General features: G+C 32.0%; 3 protein-coding genes across 8 annotated transcripts in view; 2 read left to right on the forward strand and 1 right to left on the reverse strand.

The window, feature by feature from the left end:
• LOC129243039 (rho-related BTB domain-containing protein 1) overlaps positions 1–2,320 on the forward strand; it is a 47,258-nt gene extending 44,938 nt beyond the window's left edge. For 2 of the 5 annotated variants that reach the window (XM_054880093.1, XM_054880095.1), the window contains exons 12-13: positions 418–622; positions 697–2,320. In XM_054880093.1, coding sequence (XP_054736068.1) covers positions 418–599 — 182 coding nt within the window. In that variant the 3' untranslated portion in view covers positions 600–622; positions 697–2,320. Of the gene's footprint in view, positions 1–185; positions 637–696 lie in introns of those variants that run through there. The other 3 variants (XM_054880094.1, XM_054880096.1, XM_054880097.1) reach the window with 3 other exon arrangements.
• A 12,142-nt stretch (positions 2,321–14,462) lies between these two features.
• On the reverse strand, positions 14,463–16,384 carry LOC129242659 (charged multivesicular body protein 7). The gene is made up of 4 exons (XM_054879435.1): positions 15,729–16,384; positions 15,436–15,649; positions 15,163–15,372; positions 14,463–15,099 (listed from the first exon to the last, which is right to left on the reverse strand). The coding sequence occupies exons 1-4, from the start codon at positions 16,263–16,265 to the stop codon at positions 14,597–14,599; spliced, it is 1,464 nt and encodes a 487-aa protein (XP_054735410.1). The 5' UTR covers positions 16,266–16,384; the 3' UTR covers positions 14,463–14,596.
• A 1,965-nt stretch (positions 16,385–18,349) lies between these two features.
• LOC129240277 (pantothenate kinase 3) overlaps positions 18,350–27,134 on the forward strand; it is a 49,687-nt gene continuing 40,902 nt past the window's right edge. Inside the window, exon 1 of one of the 2 annotated variants that reach the window (XM_054875973.1) lies at positions 18,350–19,148. In XM_054875973.1, the coding sequence (XP_054731948.1) occupies positions 19,091–19,148 (58 nt within the window). In that variant the 5' untranslated portion in view covers positions 18,350–19,090. The remainder of the gene's footprint in view (positions 19,149–27,134) is intronic. The other variant, XM_054875974.1, reaches the window with a different exon arrangement.

Raw genomic sequence — 27,134 nt, forward strand, 5'->3', positions numbered from 1 at the left:
TTGGTTTTTTTTCGAATAATTTTTAGCCGTTTGATAGAATTATTGTCCTGTTCTTTCCTTGTTAATTAAATTTTTTTTTTTATTTTATTTTTGTTTTTTGTGATTTTTTACATTTTATATATTTGTTTATGATTATTTATTATTTTTTTCTTTTTTTATTTCACTAACTTCCGTTTGCCAATCAGTTTTCTTTCTTTCGCTCTCAAAATCATGCGCAGTTTCATAAAAGCCAAGCTTGATCTAATAGCGTGCGGCACTCTGCAACCACTATCCGAAGACCCGTTACTCTAGACACACTCTCAAGTACATACCTACATTCAGCTTCTTAACACACTCATATACATACATACAAACCTACATACCCCACTACGCCCACAAATCATGCACTGTTTTATTAATATTGAAATTTGGACAAAGTGTTCTCTTGGATACTAGGCAGCAGCAGTGGTGGTAAATCGAAGCGCGGCAACGATCCCAATAGCAATGGTGGCGGTGGTACCGGTGAGCATAGCACAACAGATAATCAAATTTTCAACAGCACAGCGAATTCGATGAATCACATTGACTTGGAGGCGGCTGAGGTGGACTTGAATCTCTGACATCCAGCCATCGGGCAAAGGAGGTAGGTGCTTCGAGGTGATTAATTATAATCTATTATTATACTTACTTACTTTTTTATACATTCTTTCATTGCAGATCACTGCGTTTCATTGTGATTTTGCCCGTGCTGATTTGTTTTATTTGTACAATTTTAAGTATTTTAATACTATTTCAAATTTATACATAACAATACCAAAATTGTTATATACCGAATGCAGAGTATGCTAATAGCAGCATAAGATACAGAAACCAGCAGCACCAACAGCAAGAGCAATTCGTTAGCGTGCAGCAAAGGGCGCAACAGCATACAGAGCAAGGGCAGAAGCAACTGCAAAATGCAAAAACAGAAGCAGTCAAAAGCGAAGAAATATGACCAAAATATGTAATTAAACAACAGCAAGAGCAAGTATTAATAACATTTGCAAAATATAATTCAAGCCTAAACCGTTCAGATAAATAAAAAACAAAAACAAAAACCAATAAAGCCAAGTCGAGCAATCGTACGTTATCAAATTTTTGAATAAGATGCAACCACATTCAATTTACACACTGACAAAAATCTTTTTAAAGCTATGCGCTGATTAGCAGCTGATACCAAATAATCTTCTCAAAATGTATACAATATTTAAATCAATTACCAAAAACACCAGCAAACTATGAGCAATATAAATGTCTACAAAACGGAAATAATACAAGCATTCGCAAAACTTAAACCAGCAATAGTTGAATTCTGAGTGTAACCCAGTAAGAATAGCAAAAAATGGGAATATGAAAAAGCGCTATAAATAGGGAAACTATTGTCTAGCCATTAGCCATGTAAGCGATACACAAATATCAAACCGAGGAAGATAATAAATACTTGAATGCATATATAAAAGTAATTGAGAAGAAACAGTACTAATTGTAATTGTAATCCATGACGTAGCAACTAAAAATGGCAAAAACAAAAAACTGCAAAAAAAAGAAACAGAAAACTAATTTTAGTGCCAGCTAGCCTAATATAAAACGGAGCAATTCTCTACTTTAGATGCCAGAAAATAGGTACAATAAAAATATGTAAGCAAACATTTTTATTATAACTTAAAAATTCATATGTTAGGGGTTTCCTTAGTTATAAGCGCTGCTAAGCGATAAGTTTGGTGAAATAATCGAAAAGGAACACAAATGCCGTATGATATAACATATGCACAAAATAGTTCAATTTAAAAAAAAAAAAAATAAAAAAAAAAAAAAAATAAAAAAAAAAAAAAAAAAAAAACATTCGCTTCGCTAAAGACCTTTTAATAAATAATGTACCCGAAACTCGGCAACATCAGGAACATTGTGATCCATAGGTATTTACATAAAAAAATGTTTTGATTTTATAACGAATATATTTCTTGAGAGGCATTAACCACTTTTCCACCTCGCTTAAGGGGTAATACCACTGTAGAAATTTCAAAAAATTGATTTTTTTTTTTATAAGCTTAAAAAATTCTTTGAACCTTTTAAAATACAGAACAAAAAGTTTTATACGTTACCGAAGTCTATTTCATAAATATTTTAAGCTTTTAACCAAGCGTTAGTGACTGCAACCTAACGACTTCTCCAAATTTCCAAACTTTAAACGCGTTTTTCTCAAAACACGTTTTCTGAAATTGGCACGCAGTATAACTCAAACAATTTTTAATATTTTTAATCAGGTTTTTCACTACGTCTGTATAATAACCTTCTTAAGAGAAGAGCGTAGGGGATTTTCGATAGATTAATTTAAACGATTGTTATAATTATTTAAGTGCCGTTTTTTTAGTCCAAAATAGAGTTTTTTCCTTCAAATGCTTGCTAATTCCACAAAAATAAATATTTTTTAAATCCCCTACGTGTTTCTCTAGCTATTCTTATCTAGATTAAGAAAAAAAATGTTTCTTTGTTCCAGATTAAAATTTGCACCCTCTGTGCTGCGTGCCGCGGAGCTCCTTCAAGAGAAACCACATTACAAAAATGTCTCCAATGCCGCCATTTTGTAAAATTTTTCGATCAAACTTTGTAGTTTTGTATTTTAGTATATAAGTAATAACTTCCCAAATCAGAGTGATTGTTTTTCCTTTCCTTCTATACAAAAAAATTCTTTAAAAATCGTGTTTATTTTACGCGTGTACAGTGGTGTTACCCCTTAAATAGCTCTGAATAATTAAAAAAAGGAATTCAGCAAATACAAATGGGGAATCATTTCAACGAAAGTCAGGGCGTGCTACCAAATCGACCAAGACTACGGCCAAAGATTATATTACAGCAGTAGGGTTCTCCAGAAATTTTTGAAGGCGATCTAGTAAGCTGTTACAACAATAATAAGCACGAGTGTACGAATTGAATATTTCCTTAACCCTCCATTGGACACCTTTTTTAAAACCTTCGGTTGAGCACCCGGGTCTCGCCATTTTTCGTCGTGTTCGAGTATCCTTTTTAAAAGGTCATATCCATAAATCGATAGAAAATTAAATTTTAGGAAGCTGCCTGGCAGCTCATGTCGTTAGTTATAATAGAAATATGTTAAATTTACGCCAAAAGTCTGGCCGGACCCGAGTGCCCAACGTAGGTTTAAATAAGTAGGGAACGCATGCACTTAATAAGGATAACCAAAGCATTAACAGAACACCGGACTATATTGCCGTCAAGATCGGAGGACCGAAAAAAAGGAAAGAGTTATATGTTCATGCGAATACCTTGCACTTCGAAGAATAAGTCTTAAATTCCTTGGGAACAATTGCGGCCGCCGTAGCCGAATGGGTTGGTGCGTGACTACCATTCGGAATTCAGAGATAATGTAGGTTCGAATCTCGGTGAAACACCACAATGAAGAAAAACATTTTTCTAATAGCAGTCGCCCCTCTACAGGCAATGACAAACCTCCGAGTGAATTTTTGCCATGAAAAAGCTCCTCATAAGTAATATTTGCCGTTCGTAGTCGACTTAAAACTGTAGGTCCCTCCATTTGTGGAACAACTTGCGGCATTTAAATCGTTTCAATACATTTCCTTTGGAGGGGTTGAATGGACTTAGCATAAGTTCGGAATGGTTCAAGGTACTGTAGTGAAACGACTAGAGAAATATTGCCGTTTCAACACATTTTCTCTGAAGGGGCTAATTGGATTCGCCAAAAGTTCGAGATGATTCAAGGACCTGCAGAAAAATATTTTCTCTGCGTCACCAGTGGCTCCTGTGGCCGCCGAGCGAACTCTTTTTTCTTTTTGAGAGCAGCCAGTCTAATCTAAGCTAATGTATTTTAGGCAAAGCCTCTACTAACTTTTATATTAAATTAAATTAATCTTCATATATTCGCAGTGCTCGTGCTTCTTGCATACGTCGCATATTTTTATGCGTTCTACATATTTATTTCTTCATACAACATATTCATACTTCACTTTTATGAATTAATTTTTAGCGAAGCAATTTTTATAAATAAATAAGTTCGATTAATGGATTTATGGCACCTATGTACTTTTAGATTGTGATCTTGAGGTTTACCCCTTGCTTTTGGTAAAAATTTGTTCAAATCTCAACAGGTAGGCCTATATTCAGCTGCATTGACTGAGTTGGAGTTCTACTCCATCAAGCAGGCCCAGTGAAATGAAATCAGGAATTTTTAGTTCCCAAGAACGGCTTCCGAGCTGCAAAAGTTTTCCAAGGTCTTGATTGCATCTCTTTGAAAGTTATTTCAAAACTGATTTCAATATTGAATGGGTTAAATATTTTCAATAATTCGTAAGGAAGTCACTTAAACGGTTATTACGTTTTGTTGTTGTTGTAACGGTGTGAAACATTTCACAAAAATTATTGGAAAAGGCTAAGGCTACGGACTGGAGCGATTTTTGTGACATTACAAGTTGAAGTCTGTTACCACCCACAATTTGCTCGGTCTCAATTAAAATAATAATACTTATTTTACCACTTGTTTCGAACACCAGAGGGTTATAAAATCTGTCCGTAATATGGGATTCGTTGCTAAGAATGGGTGTAACCTACATAGAGCGGAACAAAAACAACAATATAATGTCACGTCGCTGTAATGGACTCACAAGCGCTCTCACCTTCACTACCTAGAAAAAACTTATTTCCTATAGACAAATTCTTTTCGAATTTCATTAATACTCGTAACCTTTCAATTCAGTAGACTCTGTCCTAAAGCCCAGGTAATCGAATGCCTAACCCCTGGTTTTCTCCCAATGGCTCTGAGTGCGATATAAGTAACTAGTTTTATTACCCTTGTGGTTGGCTATCGAGCTGAGAGCCTTAGGTCTAAAATTTTATTGCAGACTATAGTAGTAGGCGGCGGAAAACATGTTTTTGATGGTAACACCTAAATAACTCCTATTATTACTGATCTTCCGTTGTATAACTTTATTCACCTAGCGCTCGAAATATATGCCCTTTATAGCAAAAAAGTATCCACAAAATGTGTAAAATAATATTTTTCTAAACCGACACATCTTCTCCGTGATGTTGGAAGCACAAGGCGAAGTTGCCGGAACCTCGTCAATCTGCCCAAAAAAAATTGAGACATTGCAACAACTTATGCCTATTTAGTAATATGAAAAATACGTAGTAAGAAAAATGTGTGAAACACAAACTATGCGAAAATAATGCAAATTTTAACCAAACAAAGTAGATAATTTGAAGGATAACGTCTACGTTAGTTAAATTAAAAGTAAAAAAGAAAACAAATGCATACAGATAGACTGGGTAAAGCAAAATAAGTTATATTTTAAAGGAAAGTAAGTAAGAAATAGAATTAAAAAAAAGAATAATAATAATAAAACGAAATAACACAAATTAAAACAAAATAAAATAAAATGAAATAAAAAGAAAACAAAAATAATAATAATAAAATGAAACAAAAAAAAAAAATGAAATAAAATATAATAAAATTAAATGAAATGAAAAGAAAAAAAATTAATTTTATATTAAAAAATTAAGAAGTTTAAAAGAAGTGAAATAAAAAACAAAAAATAAAATCTAAAAAAATAAATTTATTTTAATTGAATTAAAACTACAAATAAGAAAAGAATAGAAAGAAAATAAAACTAATAAAATAAAATACAAGAAAATAAAACAAATTACAAATCCAAAAAAAAAACAAAAATATATTGAAATAAGGTGTAGTAAAAAAAATTAATAAATAAAACAAAAAATAAAATAAAAAAATTTAATTGAAAAAGAAAAGAAGTGAAATAAAAAAAATTTTAATTAAATAAAATGAAAATGAAAAAGAACTGAAACAAATTATAAAATGTAAAACAAACAATAAATAAAATGAAATGAAAGAAAATAAATAAATTGGAATGAAGTGAAATAATAAAAATTAAATTAAATTTAAAAAAGTGAAATGAAAAGATAAAGGTATTAAAATAAAAACATAAGAAATGAAGTGAAATAGAAAAATAAAATAAATTCATATTAAATTAAAAGAAAAACTGAAACAAATTACAAAAAAATAAATCAAATTGAAGGGAAATAAAATAAATTGAAATGGAGTGAAATAACAAAAATAAAACAAATTAAAAAAATAGTTCAAATAAAAATAAAATTAAATACAACAAAAACTAAAATATAATTTAAAAAAGTGAAATGAAAATTAAAGAAATTAAAATAAAAAATTAAGTGAAATAAAAAGTTAAATAAAATTAAATAAAATTAAAAAACACTGAAACAATTTAAAAACAAATAAAAAACAACTGCAGGCGGTTAATGTGAATTACTCCTTTTTTTGGGATGAAATAAATTTAATAAAAAATAAAAAAAAATTCAAATGATGTGAAATAATAAAAAAATAAATCTTAACTAAATTAAAATTTTTATTTTTGTTATTATTTCACATCATTTTAATTTTTTTTTTATTCAAAAAAATAAATCAAAAGTTTAACAAAATAAATTAAATTAAAAATTTAGTTTAGTATTATTCTTCGTTTCAATCATTTTTTTTTATTCTTTTATTATTTCACATCAATTTATTTTAGTTTAAACCTAATTGTTTTATTTAATTTAAACTATTATTATTTTATTAAAAAAAAATTAATTAAATGAAGTGAAATAAATCAAAATAAAATGAAATACAAGAAAATGAACTGCTACAACAATAACCAAATTAAATAAAATGAAATTTAATTTAATTAAATGAAGTGAAATAAAAATTAATTGAAGTGGAATGAAATAACAAAAAAGTAAATAAATAAAACAAAAACTAAAATACAATAAAATGAAATGAAATACAAGAAAATTAAATTAAATGAAATGAAGTGAATTAAAAAGAATGAAATATTAAATTAAACTAAATTAAATAAAGTGAAATAAAATGATGTGAAATGAACTGAAATAAAAAATAAAGTAAAATAAAATACAATAAAGTGAAATTACATTAAATTAATTGAAATAAAAAACTCAAAGAAATTCAAGTAAAAAAATTAAATGAAAACAAGTAAAACAAGGAAAACAAGGAAAAATCAAAAAAAATAAAAAAAATTGCATTAAAAAAATAAGTAATCTCCAGTAAAATCAAATAAAACAGATCAAAGTAATGATGTTATAATTATTAAAGAAAATTAAACTAAATATATATAAAATTAAATAAAAAAAAATAAAAAAATTAAATTAAAAAAAATAAAAAAATTAAATAAAAAATTAAATAAAAAATGAAATAAAATAAATTAAAATGAAAAGAAATAATATAAAAAAATAAAATAAAACAAATTAAAATAAAATAAAATAAAATAAATGACACAGAAAATAAAACAAAAGCTAAAATACAATAAAATTAGATACAACAAATAAAATAAAACGGAATTCACTTCATTCCATTTTATATTATTTGTTGTATTTAATTTTATTGTATTTTAGCTTTTGTTTTATTTTCTGTTTCATTTATTTTATTTTATTTTATTTTATTTTAATTTGTTTTATTTTATTTTTTTATATTATTTCTTTTCTATTTTTAATTTGTATTTTATTTTAATTTTGTGAAATAAAACAAAATAAAATAATATCAAATGAATTAAAAAAAAATTAAAAATTTAATTAAAAAAAGTGAAACAAAAAATTAATTACATAAAAAATTTAAAAATAAAATAAAATAAAACGATATAAAATGAACTGAAATAAGGTAAAATAAAATATAATAAAGTGAAATTATACTAAATGAATTGAAATAAAAAACTCAAAGAAATTCAAGTAAAAAAATTAAATGAAAACAAATAAAACAAGGAAAAATCAAATCAAATAAAAAATATACATTAAAAATAAATTGAATTCCAATCAAATCAAATAAAACAGATCAAAGTACTGATGTGGTAAATATTAAATTAAATATTAATAAATTAACATTAAATAAAAAAGATTAAAAAATGAAATCAAAAATGATATGAGATAAATTAAAATGAAATGAAATAATATAAAAAAAATAAAATAAAAATAAAACATATTAATATAAAATAAAAGAGGTAAAAAAGGAAATACAAATAAAACAAATTAATATTAAATAAAACAGAAAATAAAATAAAAAGAAATAAATCGAATTAATATAAAAAAAATAAAACAGAAAATAAAATGAAATGCAAGTAAAAGTAAAACAGAAAATAAAAATAAAACAAATACATATTAAATAAAACAGAAAATAAAATAAAATGGAATGCAAGAAAAAAATTAAAAAACTGAATAAACTCCAATCAAATTAAATAAAACAAAATAAAATAAGATAAAACAAATTAAAACTAAATGTAATGAAACAAGATAAATGGAATAGAATAAAATGAAATATAAATAAAAAAATAAAACTAAATAAGATAAAACCACATAAAATATATAATATAAAATAAACGATTAATAAAATACATTAAAATAAAATAGAATAAGTAATAAAATTAATTAGAATGAAATAAACCAAAAATAAAATTATATATGAAGGAAAATAAAATTAAATTAAATGCAATAAAATAAAAATTATGCTAAACAGCGCGAAAAGCGGCTGATTACTGACACAAATTTAATTTCATATACCCCAAATAATTAAATAATAATAATAATTTATTTCGCTATTACGAGCTGCTTTTGTTTTATCTAACTGGTTTGATGTTGAACAAGAAGACTGCTTTTGGCTATCTACAAGTAATTTACATAAGTAGTTGTAAAAAACAAAAAAAGTTTCCTGCTTTTCTGCTTGTGTCAGCAATCAGCTCTGATCTGCAGGCTTAAAGCGTGCGTCTGCATGTATATATGTGCATATGTATGCACGTGTGTGCGTCCTATTCAAACAATCAATCAACACACACACCCACACACGTACACATTGCATACCACTCATCTTGCATAGATTCATTCAATTAGCCATATACGGATATATGTACATACATACATACATATACTGTTGTAGCTGTAGTTTTAATATTAAAACTAAAATGTATAGGATATACATACATAAATATTAAATATAAACATAGAAGTAAAAATGTAATATTTAAAGTGAACATATTTTTAGCACATATTTTTGTATTGTATAAAATTAATTCTTTTTTTGTTATTTACTACGTACATATACATATATATATATATATATTAAATACAAACCTATATAAGTTGAACTTTGAAATCTTAAAAATAAGCAAATTAATAAAAGTAACATCCAATTGAAATTTGGCAGTATTAAATATCTCGAGTGAAATATGTGCATATGTAGATACATACGTGTATGTGCATGTATGTATGTGCATGTGCAATAACATGAATAAAAAGAAAATTCTCATATAAATGCTAAGAAATATTGGAGATGTTTACGTGCATTTTTAATTTTTTTTTTTTTGCGCCTTTTTTGTTTTCGTCTGGTTGTTTCTATTTATTTGTCATCGTCATCATTCAATTGCATAAGTACGAGTAGTTGCCAGAACAGCGAACAAAATATTTTTTCTCTCACCTTTACTTTTCATCATCACTTGGCAGCCCTAACGAATGGTGTGCCCATGGTGAAAATAATTCGAAAGGTGTAGTTACGACAAGACCGTTAACGCACCCTCAGCGAATTTGAAAGAATCAGCCGATCGGATGACGTCACCGGATTCATGACAGCGACTTGTTTAAGAAAAAAACTGAGATTGTGCTGGTGATCTACAAAAAGAATAAACATAGCCATTGACTTCGTTGCTATCTGATCAACGACTGATTGGACGAGTTTGTGTTCCCACGACAGTTGGTTTTACGTTACCGGAACGACCCGAATTTATGTCCGGCCAAGGACTGTCACTCTATACTACATGTATGGGGAATGCTTATGCTGCTACAACAACAACAACGAGTTTGTGAATACGTATGAAATTAGTGGGCAGAAGTATGCGGTCACATGGAGCCGAAGTTACACTAACTGGTTTAGCACCATAGCAGATTAGCCAAACCTGGTAATCTATCCTCATCGTGGTGTGTCAACAAATATCTGACTTACTTCGTCCGCAGCCTGGAAATCCATCTAGAAACTGGTGTTTTCCTTATATTGACAATTTTCTACCGAAGCGTTTGTCAATTTTCCTCTGTACTTCATTCGGTGTGATTGTATAGAGGTGACTCTCTAACAGATTTGCATTTTCGAGCCATGCCCGATTATTACATTCTCGCTTCAATATTTAACATTGTAATATTGCTATATCCCCATAGGATGTGACATTTAGATGACCCAGTAATATCGGCGACGCACGATGCTTCTTTACAATTCCCGATTTTCATTACTTTGGATCCTATTACCTTCAGTGCAGTGTGATTGTCAATGAATATTGTTACGCCTTTAGCTCGAATTATGCTACCTTGCGGGATATTAGCTGTAATCTCCATAGGAGCAGGAGTAGTGGGGCCCAGAATCCACAAATCATTCACTCTCACCAGGGACACCACCATCTTCCAAGCGGAATTATACGCAATAATGGAAGAAGCAAACATCATGCAACGTAGAAACCACAAGAGAGTAAAGATTAGAATACTCTCGGACAGCCAATCAGTTCTAAAAGCTTTAGATAGCTATACCTACAACTCAAAAACTCTCTTAGAATGCCACAAGGCACTCAATAAACTGACATCCAAAAATAATGTCTCATTAATTTGGGTACCAGGACATATGAGGGATATGACGGCAACGAAAAGGCAGACTTTCAAGCCAAAAAAGGGGCAGATGTAAATTTCATCGGACCTAGTCCCATGTTTGGATTTAACAAAAACAGCCTAAAACAAAAAGTAAAATACTGGGCTAAGACTCTAATAAATCAGCATTGGAACAATGTAGAGGGTCTTAGACACTCCAAAAAGTTCTTAAGTTTCAATGCTAAAAGAGCTAACATGGCCCTCACACTTTTTTTTTTAATTTTTTACAGAAATATGGCTTAAGATACTTTAATAAAATCAGTTGCATGTTATTGTACATCTTTTCAATAAGTTTTTAAAAAATATTAATAATAAAATATTGACAAATAAGCCCATGACAGAGTTTTTTTGGAGATATGTTTTTCGAGAGGTGCTCTGCGGTGCCAATCGGCATTCGTCGTAGAATCATCTGAAACTAAAAAAGTCGAATTTTTCAGTTAAAGTATGACGTAATGCTCCCCCCTACATTAATAAAATTTTTTTTTTTCATTTTTGTAGTTTTGGTGGCAAAAAAACGTAAAACGAGTATTTTTGGCGAAAAATTTCGCCATATTTGTAAGTGAAAAACAACCTTAAAAAAAAAAATGAAAAAAAACAGTGTAGGGGGGAGTTATTTTTGATTTAGAAAACGTGTGCCAAATTTGAAAAGAATCGGTTGAATAGTTTCGGAGTTGTGATTGGCACCGACTTTTAAGAAGTCGTTTCGGGAAAAACGCGTTTGAAAAAATGACTCTGAGAAATTATCGATGCTCCGCATTCGAGGTAGAGTGCCTACAAAGGCTTTAACTTTGAGAGTTCTGCTCCGATCCACTTAAAATTTTGACACAACATTCTTGAAATGATTTACTATAAGATGAGTGAAGAAAAAAAATTTCGATTTTGTGACCCTACCCCTTAAATTGCAATTTCTTAAACTGTTCCTAAATATCGAAACAATTAATGTAAATTCGAACGTGTTAATGCGAACTAGCATTGCGTCCAGTCTTGCTTGTTATTCTTTTTAAAAGTTACATTATTTTTCATTTACAGTAGATATTAACTGCCATTTTTCGGCAATGTTGCCATCGGAAATTCTCCTCTTTCGCTTAAATGATAAGAATTAAGTCTAGTTGTCAATCCGCATAAGTTGCACTTAAATTCTGAGACACTTTCGAATTGAGTCTTTAATTCCAATTGACGCCACCTTCTGTCTACGCTATTAGAGATGACGTAGGTTCGCACGTCAATCGGTTCTACGTTACCGGAACGACCCATCCAATGTCTGTCTCTCCAGCAGCATTCCTCAAATATATACTATATGGAAATTTTTTAAGTTATTACACCAACAACAACAATTAATCTGCAAACCCCCCAACAAGACGCCACCTCTGATTCGGGAAGCTTAGTAGTCCATGATTTTATTTTGTCCACAAAAATTTGTTCAATTTCATTAACGCTGACAGAAACAGGGAAGAACATTCCATTAGCTATTATGTTGTGACAATCATAGATGTATTCATATTTTCCTTGCCTCCGTCTATGCATATATACATATCTTGCCAAATTAGTTAATAACCAAAAAGTAGAAGCATAAACCCCAAAAGATACCTTCAATGCTTTCGATTTGCATTTCGGAAACTGCAGCAGCTGTGGAGCCTGTGATTCAGCAATATATACATACCTCCATATCATTGGCCGATCCCTATCTGAAATATATTTATTTACTTTCGCCATTTTAATCACCATTTTTATTTAAATATAGAATTTTGACTAAATTCGCAAATTTTAATTCGTGTTTATTTTTACTTTGCGACCAGCTGTTTTTCTCACTTGCAAATTCTTACAAGTACAAATTTATCCAGTAAAAACTTACAACTTCCCCTCAAAATGAAATGTCATATTGCTCGCTCACTTTCCCCAAGTTTTTTGGATGCATGAACACCAAAACTTGATAGCTTGTAACAATTGTTATAAATGTAAAAAATATCCAGTAACCTTGCCAGTAACTTAATTTCCAAGAATTCGCTCTCGAAGAGAAAATTTTCAAAGAAAGTATGGTGCATGAACGCAAAACCAGTAACAATTTGCAAACTTTACGAACAGCTGATAAAATTGTTGGCAGAAAAAAATACAAAAATTAAAAATTTTTCCATTGAGCCACCTCGTATTAAATTAAAAAAATAAATAAAGCAAATAGGAGCTTCATAAGATTTTATTTTCTGCACAATAATTTGTTCCATTTCATCATCGCTCTCAGATGAAGAGCATTCCATTAGCCTTTGTAATTTAATTCGTGTTTACTTTTACTTTGCGATCAGCTGTTTTTCTCACTTGCAAATCTTTACAATTAAAAATTTACCCAGTAAGAGCTCGCAACTTCCCCTCAAAATAAAATGTCATTTTGCTCTCTCACTTTCTCACTTGCAAATTCATACAAGTAAAAATGTACCCACTAAGAATCTGCAACTTCCCCTCAAAATGAAATGCCATTTTGCTCGCTCACTTTCCCCTGCTTTGAGAGTTTTTTGGATACATGAACGCTGAAACTTGATAGCTTGTGACAATTGTTATAAATTAGTTGCTTCATAAACTTGTCTAATTATTATACGTAAACAATTTGAAAATCTCGAATAGCGCAAACTATGAACAACTTTAATTACAAAAAATTGCCTTTATTTCTTCTCTTTTATCACCATTTTTTACGCAAACTTCTAACGCAAAAAATTTTTAATGCAACTTTTGAATAACTCCATTAGTGAATAGTGCAAATTGATGACCGATCCGCTTTGTGTCTTTAAAGTGTTTTTTTTTTTTTTTTTGATTTTGTTTTGGAATTTTTCAAATTACAAATTTTTTACATAAATATTTTAAAATTGCATGGAACTCAACAGAAATGAATTTTATACGCAGCTTTCGAATCAATTTTTGATCTTATTAATCGAAATCCAAATTGAAATGTCAAATACAAATAAAATATTATAAATATTGACTTTCATACAATAAATATATAAACCCCTTATATTTACGCATACAATTTCCCCTTAAAGTAAAGCTCAATAAACAGTTGTGGATATTTTGCATTAAACTTATTTACGAGCTTACGTTATGGCTACTAAATTTATTAAATTCGTCTCCTGTAAATTTATTATCAATAAAGCTACGTACTTTTCAAATTATATTATACTTGCATATTTCACTAATTTTTCCAATCAATTTAAAAGAAATTGTAAAGCACAATAAAAGCAAAATAAATAAAATACCAATACATGCAGATAAATTTTGTATACACACCTTCCTTTTTCTCCAGAATGGGGTAATAATAAATCTTATGAAACGTTTGAAACGAATTAAGTGCTATAACTTAATATCCGATGATGGAAAATTCGATACGCAAATAATACCAAAACAAAAACATATAAATTCATTTCTGATGTCAACCAAGCCAGATAAAGTGGCAATGTAATAAAGTTGAAACATAAATTATTAAAGGTCAAATTATAAAAGAAGCATTAACGTACTCATGAAATGAAGTTTAATGGATAGGTTTTTGTATTCGTATAAAATGTAAGTATAGATTTAAAATAAAAAAGTGAAACCATAAGTAATGTAATGTATGAAATATTGTACGAGTACATTTAGAGCGAATAAATATGAAATTAAAAAATTTTGAAAACACTAACGAATTACGTTTTTATTTATGCAAACATATATTTTTTTAATTTTTTACTATTATGGAACACATTTAACTTAGAAAATAGAGCAAATAAATTATTTAAGTAAACACCAACACAATTCAAAAGGCAAGAAATTGAGTTAAATTGTTTAGAAATATACAAAAAAGCGATTAGCTCCATAAAACTAACTTCTGCGCCATTTATTCTCCCAAAACAGTGCGTGTGCTTTCTTTGCTTCTTGCCGGGGAATTATCTTCCACCTCAAGTCCCTCGAGCATAGCCAAGAGTTCCTCATCGGATATTTTCGCAGTCGATTTGACGGCGGGCGTATCTTTAGACACCGTATTAACGTTATTATTATCTAAATTCGATTGCTTGAGCGGCGTTTGACCAGTCTGTCCGAGTATTTGCTGTAGCTCACGCTCCAATGCATCATTGTCGTTGAAATCAGCACCACCTGCTTTAGTTTCTGTCAAATTTGCATTAGCCAATGTGTCTTGTATTTCTTGATGTGCCTCCATGGTATCGCGCACTTCTGCGATAACTTCGTCGACGTTATCGTATTTGAGACCAGAATCGTTGAGCGCCTTTTGCAATGCTTTTGAGCCAATCTTATAAGCATCGAGTATTTGGCCATGACTCTGTGCCTCGTCAACGCCGGTGATGAGCGACTCAATGTTGTGTAGTGCCGCGCTGCGTTTTTCTAAAATAAAGTTAAATATTTAAATATTAAATATTTTTTAACACACATTTTTGGTCACCTCACCGTGATTCTTCTCCATCATATGTTTCTTGCGCAAATATGTCTTCGCCAATTGACGCTTGTTTTCTTTGAGATATGTGCGCGCCTTTTCTTCGGTTAACTTAATATCTTCTTCGATGTTATCCAGTTGTTTTAGCAGGCTGGCTTGAGTCATTTTCAAGTTATGCACAGCACGGTCAGTCTCGGTGATGGCAACATTTGTATCAGTTTTGGCTGTGAAAAGAAAAATTTACTCAAATTGATTTTTACATCATTTCATTGTGCTAATAAACTCACAGGGTATTTTGATCAAATGTATTTTTGCCTCTTTATCTTCAAATTTGTACTCTAGCCCAATTTTTCGTTGACAATATAGCGCATGCAAGCACAAAAGCAAGCAGTCTTCTTTAAGATTCAACACAGCGTTTGAGATTTCAATGAAGTGATCATAATGTAACAATTCACCTTGGTGCTCTTGCAGGACACTTTGTTGCAATTGTTTACAGAATTTCTGAAAAAAAACACGATTTCATCGTAAAGAATTCAATTAGTTCTTAGGTAACAATTTTTACTGCAAGTATTTAACTTACTTTCGTCACTTCCAAGTGCACATACTCTAGCAAGCCTGCATCTATTTGAGCTTGAAGTCCTATTTTGCTCTTCAAAGCCTGCCAGCCCAACTTTAGCGGACGATTTACAAAGCTATTCATCACCCAACCAGCCCAGGTATTCTCTGGGTCATATTCATAATCGTCACGCGTGCGTATTTGCTTCGCTTTCAACATTTCTGCCAACACTGTGTCCAAACCGTAGGGAATGCGGTCTTCTCGCGCAAATACCAATTGCAAGTCGCGTTTGCAGAAGCAACTAGTGCCTGTGTGCTCGCAATACTGCGCAATCATATCTTGCCAGAATTTTAATTTCGAGTCGTAATTCTCGGGATTTACTTCACGGTTACGGAACGGTGCCAATAGCACATGCATGCGCGCATCGTCCTTCCAGCAGGCAGGATACGAAAAAGTACGGCTTACGTCTGTCTCTGAAGCATTCGGACTGCCCGAATCGCTTTTATTGGCATTTTGGTTAGACTGCGGTGACCGTTTTGGCGTTGAAGTGTTGAAAAGCATTTAATTTGTAAATTTATTATTTTTCTAAATATTTTACACAAATGTGTTACAAATTGCGTTTTGTTTTTTGTTTCTTGAAATTGCGTCCTCACTGCGTACTTTTGTTGTTATTTAACTGACACACACTATCGGTTTGAACGGCTCACGGTTGTATTTCGAAGAAGCTTTTCGTTCATATGAGAATTTTTAATGTTTTAGTTAACGTTTACACGAGACAGTTTTGCAAAGACAATAGCAAACTGGAACACTTATTTACTAATGCATTCGTAATTCTCGTACTATCTATGACTTTTCGAAGACAGTAAATAATTCTAATGATTTGACCAAGGCGAATTTATTACAGGTGACAGCAAACACATATAAGTAAAACCCTACATGTATTTGTTGTTGCGTTTGGTGCAAGCATCACGTCAAAATCAGCAAGCAAATGTAAACATACGAATGTAAACATACCAATACATACAAACAAAGCATATCATTTTGACGTAAGCCATACCTACAGCGAAAAATTCAGCTGGGTGAATGCTGTCACCTTGATAAATCCACCTTGGATTTGACGTAATTGACCAATTCGGCGACGTTTCGTTGTAACTCGTGAATAACAGCGACACCTATTCACAAAATAGCGCGCATTTCGTATGAATCTACTGTAATTTGGAGATTTTGTTAAGTTCTATTAAATTATTAATATATTCAACATTTCACGGAAATATATGCTCAAAGAAATCGAAGTCAGAACAAGTTACTTTGTACGAAACAACGGCGGTTGCTTAAAAGGGGCTGTCAAGACGGCTGGGTTTACCAAACAATTTTTTCCTTATTTGACAGGTAAAACGTCATTTCAGTTGTCTTCAAAACATTGGCTTGTGTAAACCTACAGTAACAAGCATTAAAATTTAATTAAAATCCATGCATAGTTCTTAAGATTATAAAATACCAGCAAACATTTTTTAATATAGGGACTTTGAAGTGTAAATATCTTTAACTAATCGGACACATTGGTAAAAACAAGAAAATCGATGAAAGGGATCAATCTATGTGCATTGGTCGCAGTAGTAATAATAGCATTAGCCTTATTTTAACCGATCAAAAGTTATTGTCAAAAAACATTTAAAATGGTTGCTCTTTTCTGTCACTGATTACAAGTAAATAAATACTCTCAAAGGGCAAACTTCAATTTTTCTTTACGCACGGGACCATATTTGAACTAATTTCCCCACAAAATTCAGAAAATATCGCCAACAACTAAAATATATTTTATACTATAAAGGTGAATGTATGTACGTTGTCCGCGCATCACTACGAAACGACAACACCAAATGACGTAAAAATGTTTATATATTCATATACTTCATATCCGCATAAGCTGTTCAACTATGACCCAAATGCAAAGTTCAAAAACGGTTTGAGATAGAAAATTAATAAAAATAATTTTGCTTGATATTTTTCTGATTGGTTGTTTTCATTTTATTCAACAAGGCATATCAACGGATGCCGGGTATTGTAATATTATGTTTATTAATAAAAAAATATTTTTCCGTAAGCCCTGGCAGCTAGTGCTCCTTTTTTATTGTAAAATAATAATTTATTGTTATTTTCCATATATTAAATAAATAAATAAATAATATTTTCTATGAAATTATTGTTTGTAACTCTTTTATATACATATCCTAAATCCCTCAAGACTACTCCTACGTGAGCAGGGCCGCGGGTTAAAGCTAGTTGTTGATAAATATGAATACAAGGTTCGAGTGCCGAACGAAAAATTACCCAAATAATGCACATCGACTTTGCGTTACAAATTTTATTCTTTGAAGAACTGAGTAAAAGGAACAAAGTACAGAAATATAGTCACATACATATACTTTTCTCCATTCGGATGGCAGAGTGAAATTAGACATTCTCTATTTCTTAAGATCTTTAAAGCATTTTAATAAGCAATAATAAATAACAGACTCATACAACCCTTGGGACAACCATTTTGGCGTAATGAACACTGCCATATAGAATATATAAAACAGCAAAAAAGCAAAACAAATCAACTGATAACTGTCAATTAAGGCGGAGAATGTCATTATGTTTTTCTTTTCGTTCGAAAATTTGTGGTCCGAATGAAAGCGACAATTTTATGTGATTTGATGTGAAAGTTTTTCGCACGGCGTTAAGAAAAACATCAAAAATTGAATAAAAAAAATTCAGAAATCGACTACTCGAAACGTGTGGTAGTATTCAGTCATTGATTCTTAACAAGGACATAACCTTGAACAATTTTGCTTAGGTCAGCAGACCAACTGCATCCTCGTGTGTGCAATAAGCAGATAGACAACCGCCAAGCTAAAACCAGAAGCAACAAGAAAACCTGAGAACAAAATAAACGAACCAAATAAAAACTACTTGTGCATTGAATTCATGAAAGCAAAACATGCCACGGTGAATCATTGTGTTACTGTTGATAAGACTCTGGCGTCATTTGTGTGCGCAAAAGAAATTGCTAAGTGCCTCCGAAAACAATACACTCTAATTGTGCATCATATAAATAATGGCTATATACATATAAACAACTACAAGTGAATCGTGATGATGTTGAATTCTTCATTTAGCTTGTGATTATTGTGATTTCTTTTGTGAAATCTGTGCTACTAATAAAGTAATACGTCAACGAATAGCGTGCGCGTCCGTTAGTGCGTTCCGTTTTAAAATTATCTTTTGGGTTAAATATTGCCTACCGTGTTTTTGTATTTGCTTCAATAGCATAATTAGCCACCGGTTCGGTTTAGTTAGTAAGTAAAAGCAACCATTTCTTGATTGGCATTGGTGCCAACGATATGCAAGACGATAATAAGATGCTGAAATCTCAGTTGGCTAAAGGTAAGCTTTTAAAAAGTATGTATCAAAAACTTTCAAATTCTGCTGAACAAATTATTTTTGTTTAAATTTAAATTAACTAAAAGCGAGAAATCGTATGCTGTACATACTAAGCAGAATATTTTCTACAACGCCTAGAAATAGGCAGCGAAAAATACGAGGTAAATTTTGATCCCAATATATAATTTTGTATCTGTAGTGTGCCCAATGGCCAGCAGTTCGACTTCGTCAATACGAGTCGAATTTTATTAGCAGCGTTTGAACGTGATTCACGGTGGAGAGAACACAGAAGGTTGGGCATACCGCTGTGACACAATTCGATTCTCAGTGAACTTGACAGAATCAGTTGTTGGGATTGCGAAATTTTAGAGTTTTGTTTACATTTTCTTGTTTACAAACAATTGTTTTCAGTTGCCTTCAAAGTGGTGTTGTTTCATCAGCTGCTTGGTTTCTGATTGTCAGAGTTAAAATATTTGTGTATGCATTCCCTCTTCTTTCTTGAGCTAAAATTTGTCAGTAACCCATCAAAATATTATATGTATTGTATTTTTAGGATCGATATCAACTTGTGTACATTTGCCTTGATCCCTCCCATTCCTTGATCAATTTAGCCTAACCTAATTAATTATTGTTATAAAAGTACGCTATTTTCACATTTTCCACTCAGTTCTTTGAGAGCAATAAACTCAAATTATCACGGCCTGATTACACTGAAATGTGAATTTAAATGTGCCAGATTTTTGATTTTAAGGTATATTGAACAAAAAATTTAATAAAATGAACAATTTGTTTATGGCTGTGATTGACATCGAAATCAGTGAGTAAAATACAATGGGACAAAATTCAAGAACAAATTTCGCGTGTGCATAGCAGTCCGCTAAGCCTTTTGAATGCGTAGGACTTATCAAAAAAAAATGTATAAATATGTAATGTAAATCCTTAGGCGGTCAAAGCGTTAATACAGAACAAAAGAAATAATCCCTTTTTTTTAATTTTACATTAGATTAATTGCAGGGGGCATAATAGATTTTTCAGGTAGCAGTGGTAAATCCTCGCATAATAATAATAGTACGGTATTTAATGACTATAAATAAAGCGATTATACCATTCTATAAACTGTTAACATGGGAGCCAACTCTTGCCATTGCTGTGGTGCTCCTCGCCTGGGAGGGGGCTCACGCTCTAGCAAGGTGTGATACCTGCAGTAATACCCTAGCAGGAACTTCTTGCAGAGCATTTGACTGTACTCACGAGTGAGCTTCGAGGATACGTTGAGGTTCCACTTGTGGTGCTACGTAGTTGCACTATCTCATTACGCGAGTTAGAGAGAGTGGATACTAAGTGCGCCTGATGGCGGGAACAACATGCGACCACACACCGTTTGGAGCACTCCCTATGTGTCTTAAGGCCTGATCAGGTCTTAATGTGACACCACCCGGTACACCGATTGCATCTAACCGAAAGGAGTTTGGCCGTCTTTAGCAAACGCAGGAGATATAAACATCGGAACCAGGATTAGGCTCACTTCGAGCCCTAAGTAGAAGTATTGGCTGCAGTTCCATGTAGCAAAACTGCTTCAATAACGATAAACGAGGGGTGAGGTTCAACGCATAAGACAGGGCTAGTTCAGCAGTTGGTCGGGAAAATCCCAAATCATTCCGGTACATAGAACTGTTTATCATTATTTTAATGAAATGCTACAACAACAACAGCTGATTTTTTTATGAGGAGCTTTTTCATGGCAAAAATACACTCGGTGATTTGCCATTGTCTGCCGAGCGTCGCCCACTATTGGGAAAAAACGTTTTCTATCGTTTGGTGTTGGGGTTGCTTCATCAAGATACAGAACAACCAAGAATGATAGAACCAAGATTGTGCCCAACAGAGAGTGCGTGACGTCACGTTTGCCGAGTTGTGCAGTGTTGCCAACCATTTGCTCTTCGCAATAAATTTAGTGTTTTTTATACCCAAAATGCGAAAATTGTTAAGTTTGCTGTTTGTTTCTTTTTTTTTTTTAATTTAAAGCTACCGAAACTGCAGGTTAAAAAAAAAATTTATTATTAAACAAAAGAAAGTTAAAAAAGATCACTCTAAGAAAGTTTTAGTGCTAATGAAAATTTGTTGATCTTATAAAATTTGATATTTTGAATGTATAAATTTAATTTTTTGTTCGTTTTAAAGTTGTGCAAGAATAATAAATCTTCTTCTCTCAATTCTTCTTAAGATTGAAAACCTTTTTACACATTTCAAAAAACGTTTGAATGCGAATTAAAATCATAGAGGTGTAGTCGTTTCGCCCGGTCCTCAATCCTTAGTGGGGCATAGGGCATCAAGAGTTGTATTCATAGTAAAAAATTGCAAAAAAAAAAATCTGAAAATACAGAAGAAACCATAATGACATTTTTACAAAGAGAGTACCGTTTCTTGTTGCATAATTTCAAGATTAAATTGTACATAACTATAACAACCTTATTTAAAAAACGCCCATTTTAAAGACAATTTGTCACGCATACAAAGCTCTTTAAGCAATTCAATAAAAATTTGGTGTTTCGTTTTCTTTAAATGGGCATTTTCGTGCGTTTTTATATCCAAAGCTAGGCAACACTGCGGTAGCGAGAGAGAGATTTGACTGCTGAAAGCAGAAGAACATCAACAACAACTGCAATCGCGGTCAATGCTACCAGATGTTAAGAAAAAGCTAAATAAAACTGAGTGAGTTATTGAACTAACTTTTTAAAAAATGTATATTTTACAAAATTATAAACATTACTTTTAATTAGAATAAGCTAGAAAAATGTCAAGAAGAAAGAACTAAAACTCCGAGACTAAATAACAAAAAAAATCCTAAATCAAGTTTGGAAAATGGTAATCTGGCCATACTGGTGCTAAAACGACGTAACTCATTGTCAAATTTGCTGAGCGCAAAGTAACGGTACCACGATAGGCGACAAAATAAAATTGAAATTCGTGTTACCTGATGAACTTTTTGTTTCATATGAACAAAAAACTGATATATTTCCAAGAAAATGACTATATACGATTTTTTTTATTGAATAAAAGCCCTCTGCAAAGTTCTTATCATTTTAATAATACATTCATTGCAAAATCTATTTGTCTTGCATGTATCTTAGCAAAAATTTCAAATATATTATTAATATAAATATTAGCTTGCATCTTAAACTGGCATGTGCCTACATATCTATTTGAAGAATTTTATAATAAAATATAGTAATGCTTCGCGCTGCAATATTTGTAAATATTATTGCAGTTCATTCTAAAGTATTTGCTTGTAATAATACTTGTAACGATTAAATACTGGTGCAAGTCAATTTACTCTGAAACCTGCATTCGAACTGTATAATTTGCAACAACAATGGGGAAAAATCGGATTGCGAAAAACTGCACATATGTATTAACCAGCCCAATGAAGTAAAAAAGTTCGAGCGGAAGTGACCTTTATGAAAGCGATACCCGGAAAACATTGTAGATTTTCTTCTAAAAATTAAATAAGTGCCGTTGCTTTCTGGTGTCAATAAACGATGAGCCTACATATTGCGGCCGTTGTTGTTGTTGTTGTAGCAGCATAAACATTCCCCATACATATATGGGGAATGCTGCCGTCGAAGTCGAGTGTGATTAGGCGTTGTTGTTGTTGTTGGTTTTGTTATAGCAGCAAAAACATTCCCCATACATGCTGGAGTGACAGTAAATCCAGGTCGTGCCGGTAACGTAGAAACGACTGTCAGGGGAACGTGTGATTAGACGTATATTCGGTTGGCCCCGGTTCCGAAGTCCCCTGTGAATATGCAGCATTAAATGACAGAAAAGAAAGTTTTCTTCTACATAATATCATTCGCCCCTCGGCAGGCACTAGCAAATCTCCACGCGAGAAAGAAATTCATAAAAGCTTCTGTCGCTGTTCGGAGTTGGTATAAAATTGTAACTTCCGCAATTTGTAGTGGAATATAAATTATAATTATATATACACACTTATAATAATTTGGCGAAAAAGAAATCCATTATTTTCTCGGTAGATGGATGTAGTGATCGATATCTCGAAAAGTATCGATCAAACAATTTAAAGTTTATGTTCGTTGTCTAGGGGACATTTCACATTATAACAAATTCGTTTGCTGTTTTTTGAAGTGGAACTTGTTAGGCGTCGATGGACGAGTGAGAATGGAGAGTAAAATATCAAGGCCATGCAACGTTTTGGGCATTTTCGTTTCGCGAAAGGAGAAAAACATATAACGTAGAGAAAAAGGAGAGAGAGAGCTGTACCTTATATACATATATCTTAGATACACTTTAGGCTATTTTTCATGAGTTTTTCCTTGTGGTTGCTAATTCCTAGTGAGAAATAACGCTGTCTACTTTTTGGCGCTTGTTTGTTGGTGCAAACTTGTAGGAAATATATTATTTGTGCCTACTGTTTGGGGCGTTTTTTGGTCCCAATTTTTTGGCGTTTTTTTGGTGCCTACTTTTTGGCGCTTATTTTCGTTTCCTGGCTAGTGCTTGTGCGTATTATAAAGTGCTATCCATTCCGGCGTCGGATTTATTGGTATTGCCTTGCGGTAATTTGTGCCGTTGCTGCTGTCCTGGAATCGCTGCGTTTGTGCGGGTGATAAATGCTCGGAGTAGTGCGCGTTGTTGTCACGGTCTGTGTCCGCGTGTACCTAGATCGGTCGACCCTTCTCCGTTTTTTGTAAATTTTGTCTATCTGTATTTTCTGCAAATATTGTGAATTAATATAGATATATATTCGTTCTCTCTCTCTCTCTCTCTCATTCTCTCTCGGGCTTCTCCCTCTTTCTTTGTCTGCCTTGAAAGTTTCACTTCTTTTATGTGTACTACGCTACACGTACTTTTTTTTTTGTTTGCTCCATTCAGTTGTTAGTTACAGGGTGTTAACAGTGGAAGTCAACAAAGAGAAAATTCCATATATTTTACATTTTATGTCCTCATGTTTTTTCACAAATGGTGGGCTTTACAGTTTAATCCCGCCGCCGAACGGCAGATGGTCTTGTTTTTTTTTGTGTGGACCTTTCTCATGACTGGAATGCACTCCGAGGTTTGCCATTGCCTGCCGAACGTCCTTCTTACCTCACCCAAAAAAAATTTTTTTTATAATTTTTGTCACGTGTTTTATTATAACATAACGTAAACGCATAAAAAACCTAACATATTTTTCGCATTTTTTAAGTAATACTTAGAAGTCGCCCATAGCAAATAAAAAATGTAGAAAAGGTATTATTTGTATTAGTTACAAAAGGATAATGTAACATAAATCTATTACAAAAACAGTTAACTACTTTATGTAATGTAGATTTTTTTTTTGTATCAGAGTTCTTTTATCTGTAATTTTCCACTACTCGGCAAAATAAGAAACAAGTTCTCTCTTTATGCAAACTGCGCCTATAACTATATGAAATTTAATAAAAATAAAGGAAAAAATGTTTGGAGTAACAAGTTTGCAAGATTTTAAATTAATATTGGCAAAAGTGACTGCTGCATCATTTTCGTTGTTAGTCAATGTACATACATATCTATCTCATTTGCATTAATCTGTTGCGAGGTATCGCTATGTTAATAACATAACATAATTTTAGTACACCAGGAGTGTATTGGGTATAAAAATTAATAGCTATTTACATTTAAGTTTTTAAGTGTTCTGATGAAGCCATGACGGAAATGAAAACACTTTAGTTTATGCACCCAAAATCTGCAAATAGTTATTAGAAAAACTTACACGTAAATGTAAGCAAATAAATTTGTAAGCACTATAAAACCAACACGTATACAGTGAGTCAATAAAGTTTAGGTACAAAAATATTTTCCTTCATAAAACTGTAATTTCTATGTCAAAAACAGCAATAGTTTTTTCTGTTACTTCGAGCAAAAATGTTTAATAAATGTATGTATGTACATAATGTATGTACGTAAACCAAGACACATTTTTATGCAACCAAAGATAATAAATAAAAATAAAAATAGCCAAATCATGTATTCATAGTAAACAAGTTTTAATGTAGAAATGGAATTAAATTAAAAAAAGAAAATTGGTATAGAAGTTTAATTACATTTTACAGATTAATTCAACATATTGTTAGTCCGCCTTTGGTATGGAGCTTTATAGGTAAAATTTAATTATTAATAATTATATTAACTTAAATTGGACTGAGTCGAAAGAAAAGTTAATGAAAATAAAAGTCAAAGAATAAATTTAATCTAAAAATATCCAACTTTTTAGCCAGAATCTTTAGAAAAATTTCGAGTATGAGCCTTTAAGCTCAAGTGGGTAAAAATCACATTGATTTTTTAGATTTTTTTGTTTTGATGTACGAAAAAAAACAACGGAGTCTCCACCCATGTTGCTTCGTTCCCATTTGAATAAAAACTAATGAGACGAGTGTGTGAATACGTGGAAAATGAGCGGGCAGATTTTGCTGCCGAAGTCATCACCAAAGTTATTCTCACAATTTTCGTTCGGATGGCCAAACCTTGTAATCTATGTATCTTTCTTGCCGCAATCACTTCTTCAACAAAATGGAGTTGCTTCAAATATATTCAAACGTATCAAAAATTCCCCAACATTTGCCAGTAAATGCAGATGAGTCACTCTTTGTTTTGCTTTCTTGTAGCTCTTTATTGACGAACCTCCCACACTTTTCTTCCATCGTCCGACCCAAAAATGTTGTATTTCAAATCATTACGGGGTACAACATTCTCACAAAACAAATCTAGAAGTTCTGAAAGAAAATCTCGAATTTTTATTCGCTTTTGATATACAATACATAAATGGCCAACGTCGTTTTTGTATGTGAACTTTATGGATTCACTGTATGCATCTGAGCACATTCCACATCTCATTGGTATGTGCGTCATAAAATCCTTGAGCGCATCATATTCGCACTTGCTTTTCAAAACAGCCATTTCCATATACATAGATTTCTATTTCACGTTGTAATTCTTCGTATATTTCGATGTTGCTTTTTGCAAATATTTATTATTAACATATCAGGAAAGAATGTTGAATATTACAATGCCCCATTGAGTATTCGATTGTACCAGCATCATTTGCATGAGACCCGCCTCACGCCTGTGTACCCTCTAACTGCTTGGCAGTGCATTGCACGTAATCGATCGCTATAGCCACTTCTCCATTGAGATGCAAGTCTGGCGGCACCAGTCAAATGCCGCGAAATGGCGTGATCGTTTTTTTTTTTTACTATAGCTCAACTCGTTTGATAATTAAATTAGCCGACTTCTAGCACGTGTTATCCATTCAGTTTCATTACACATATATTTATATACTGGTATCTGGTATGTTTGTGTATGTTGTAATGCTGTTATAATGCAATATATTGCTTATTTTTACAGACATACAATTATATGAAAAACACATAACGCATATATTACACAAACATTTTTTTATAACGTAAACAAACTCTATTGTTTTTAACTACAAGGTGATCCATATAGTGTTTTTTTCAATCATGTATTATATTATTATATGTATTTCTACAGTGGCAGTCGGTAGAGACGGCTCTACATAACCTTATTTACACGGCAGAGAGTTCACTGCACAAACAGGAGTTTACTTTAGCCGCTTTCCTTGATATTGAAGGGGCCTTTAACAATGTCGAAGGGGGGGCAATTAGAGCAGCACTCACTGATCTTGGGGTAGAACCGGGCTTGGTAGGCTTCATTGGCAAAATGCTAAATAGCAGAATCATTGAAGCGGAACTAGGAGAATCGGTGCTCAGGAGATCGGTAAGTAAAGGTACACCGCAAGGCGGAGTCCTGTCACCGTTTCTATGGAACGCAGTTGTAAATAAACTTCTGTTAATACTGGAATCGGTGGACTGTAAGGTGATAGCTTACGCCGACGATGTTGTTATTGCTGTCTCTGGTAAATTTGTATCTACATTAAGAGACCTAATACAAAATGCTCTAGAAATACTTTCTAGGTGGGCAGGAAAGTGTGGTCTAGGAGTTAACCCA

Source organism: Anastrepha obliqua, chromosome 3 (genome assembly GCF_027943255.1).
Source record: "Anastrepha obliqua isolate idAnaObli1 chromosome 3, idAnaObli1_1.0, whole genome shotgun sequence".
Classification (NCBI taxonomy): Eukaryota; Metazoa; Arthropoda; class Insecta; order Diptera; family Tephritidae; genus Anastrepha; species Anastrepha obliqua.

Coding starts and splice junctions, on each gene's coding strand:
- LOC129242659 (XM_054879435.1), bottom strand. CDS start 16,265: ATGCTTTTCAACACTTCAACGCCAAAACGGTCACCGCAGTCTAACCAA. Junction 15,650..15,728: donor TGCACTTGGAAGTGACGAAA/GTAAGTTAAATA, acceptor GTTTTTTTTCAG/AAATTCTGTAAACAATTGCA. Junction 15,100..15,162: donor TATGATGGAGAAGAATCACG/GTGAGGTGACCA, acceptor ACTTTATTTTAG/AAAAACGCAGCGCGGCACTA.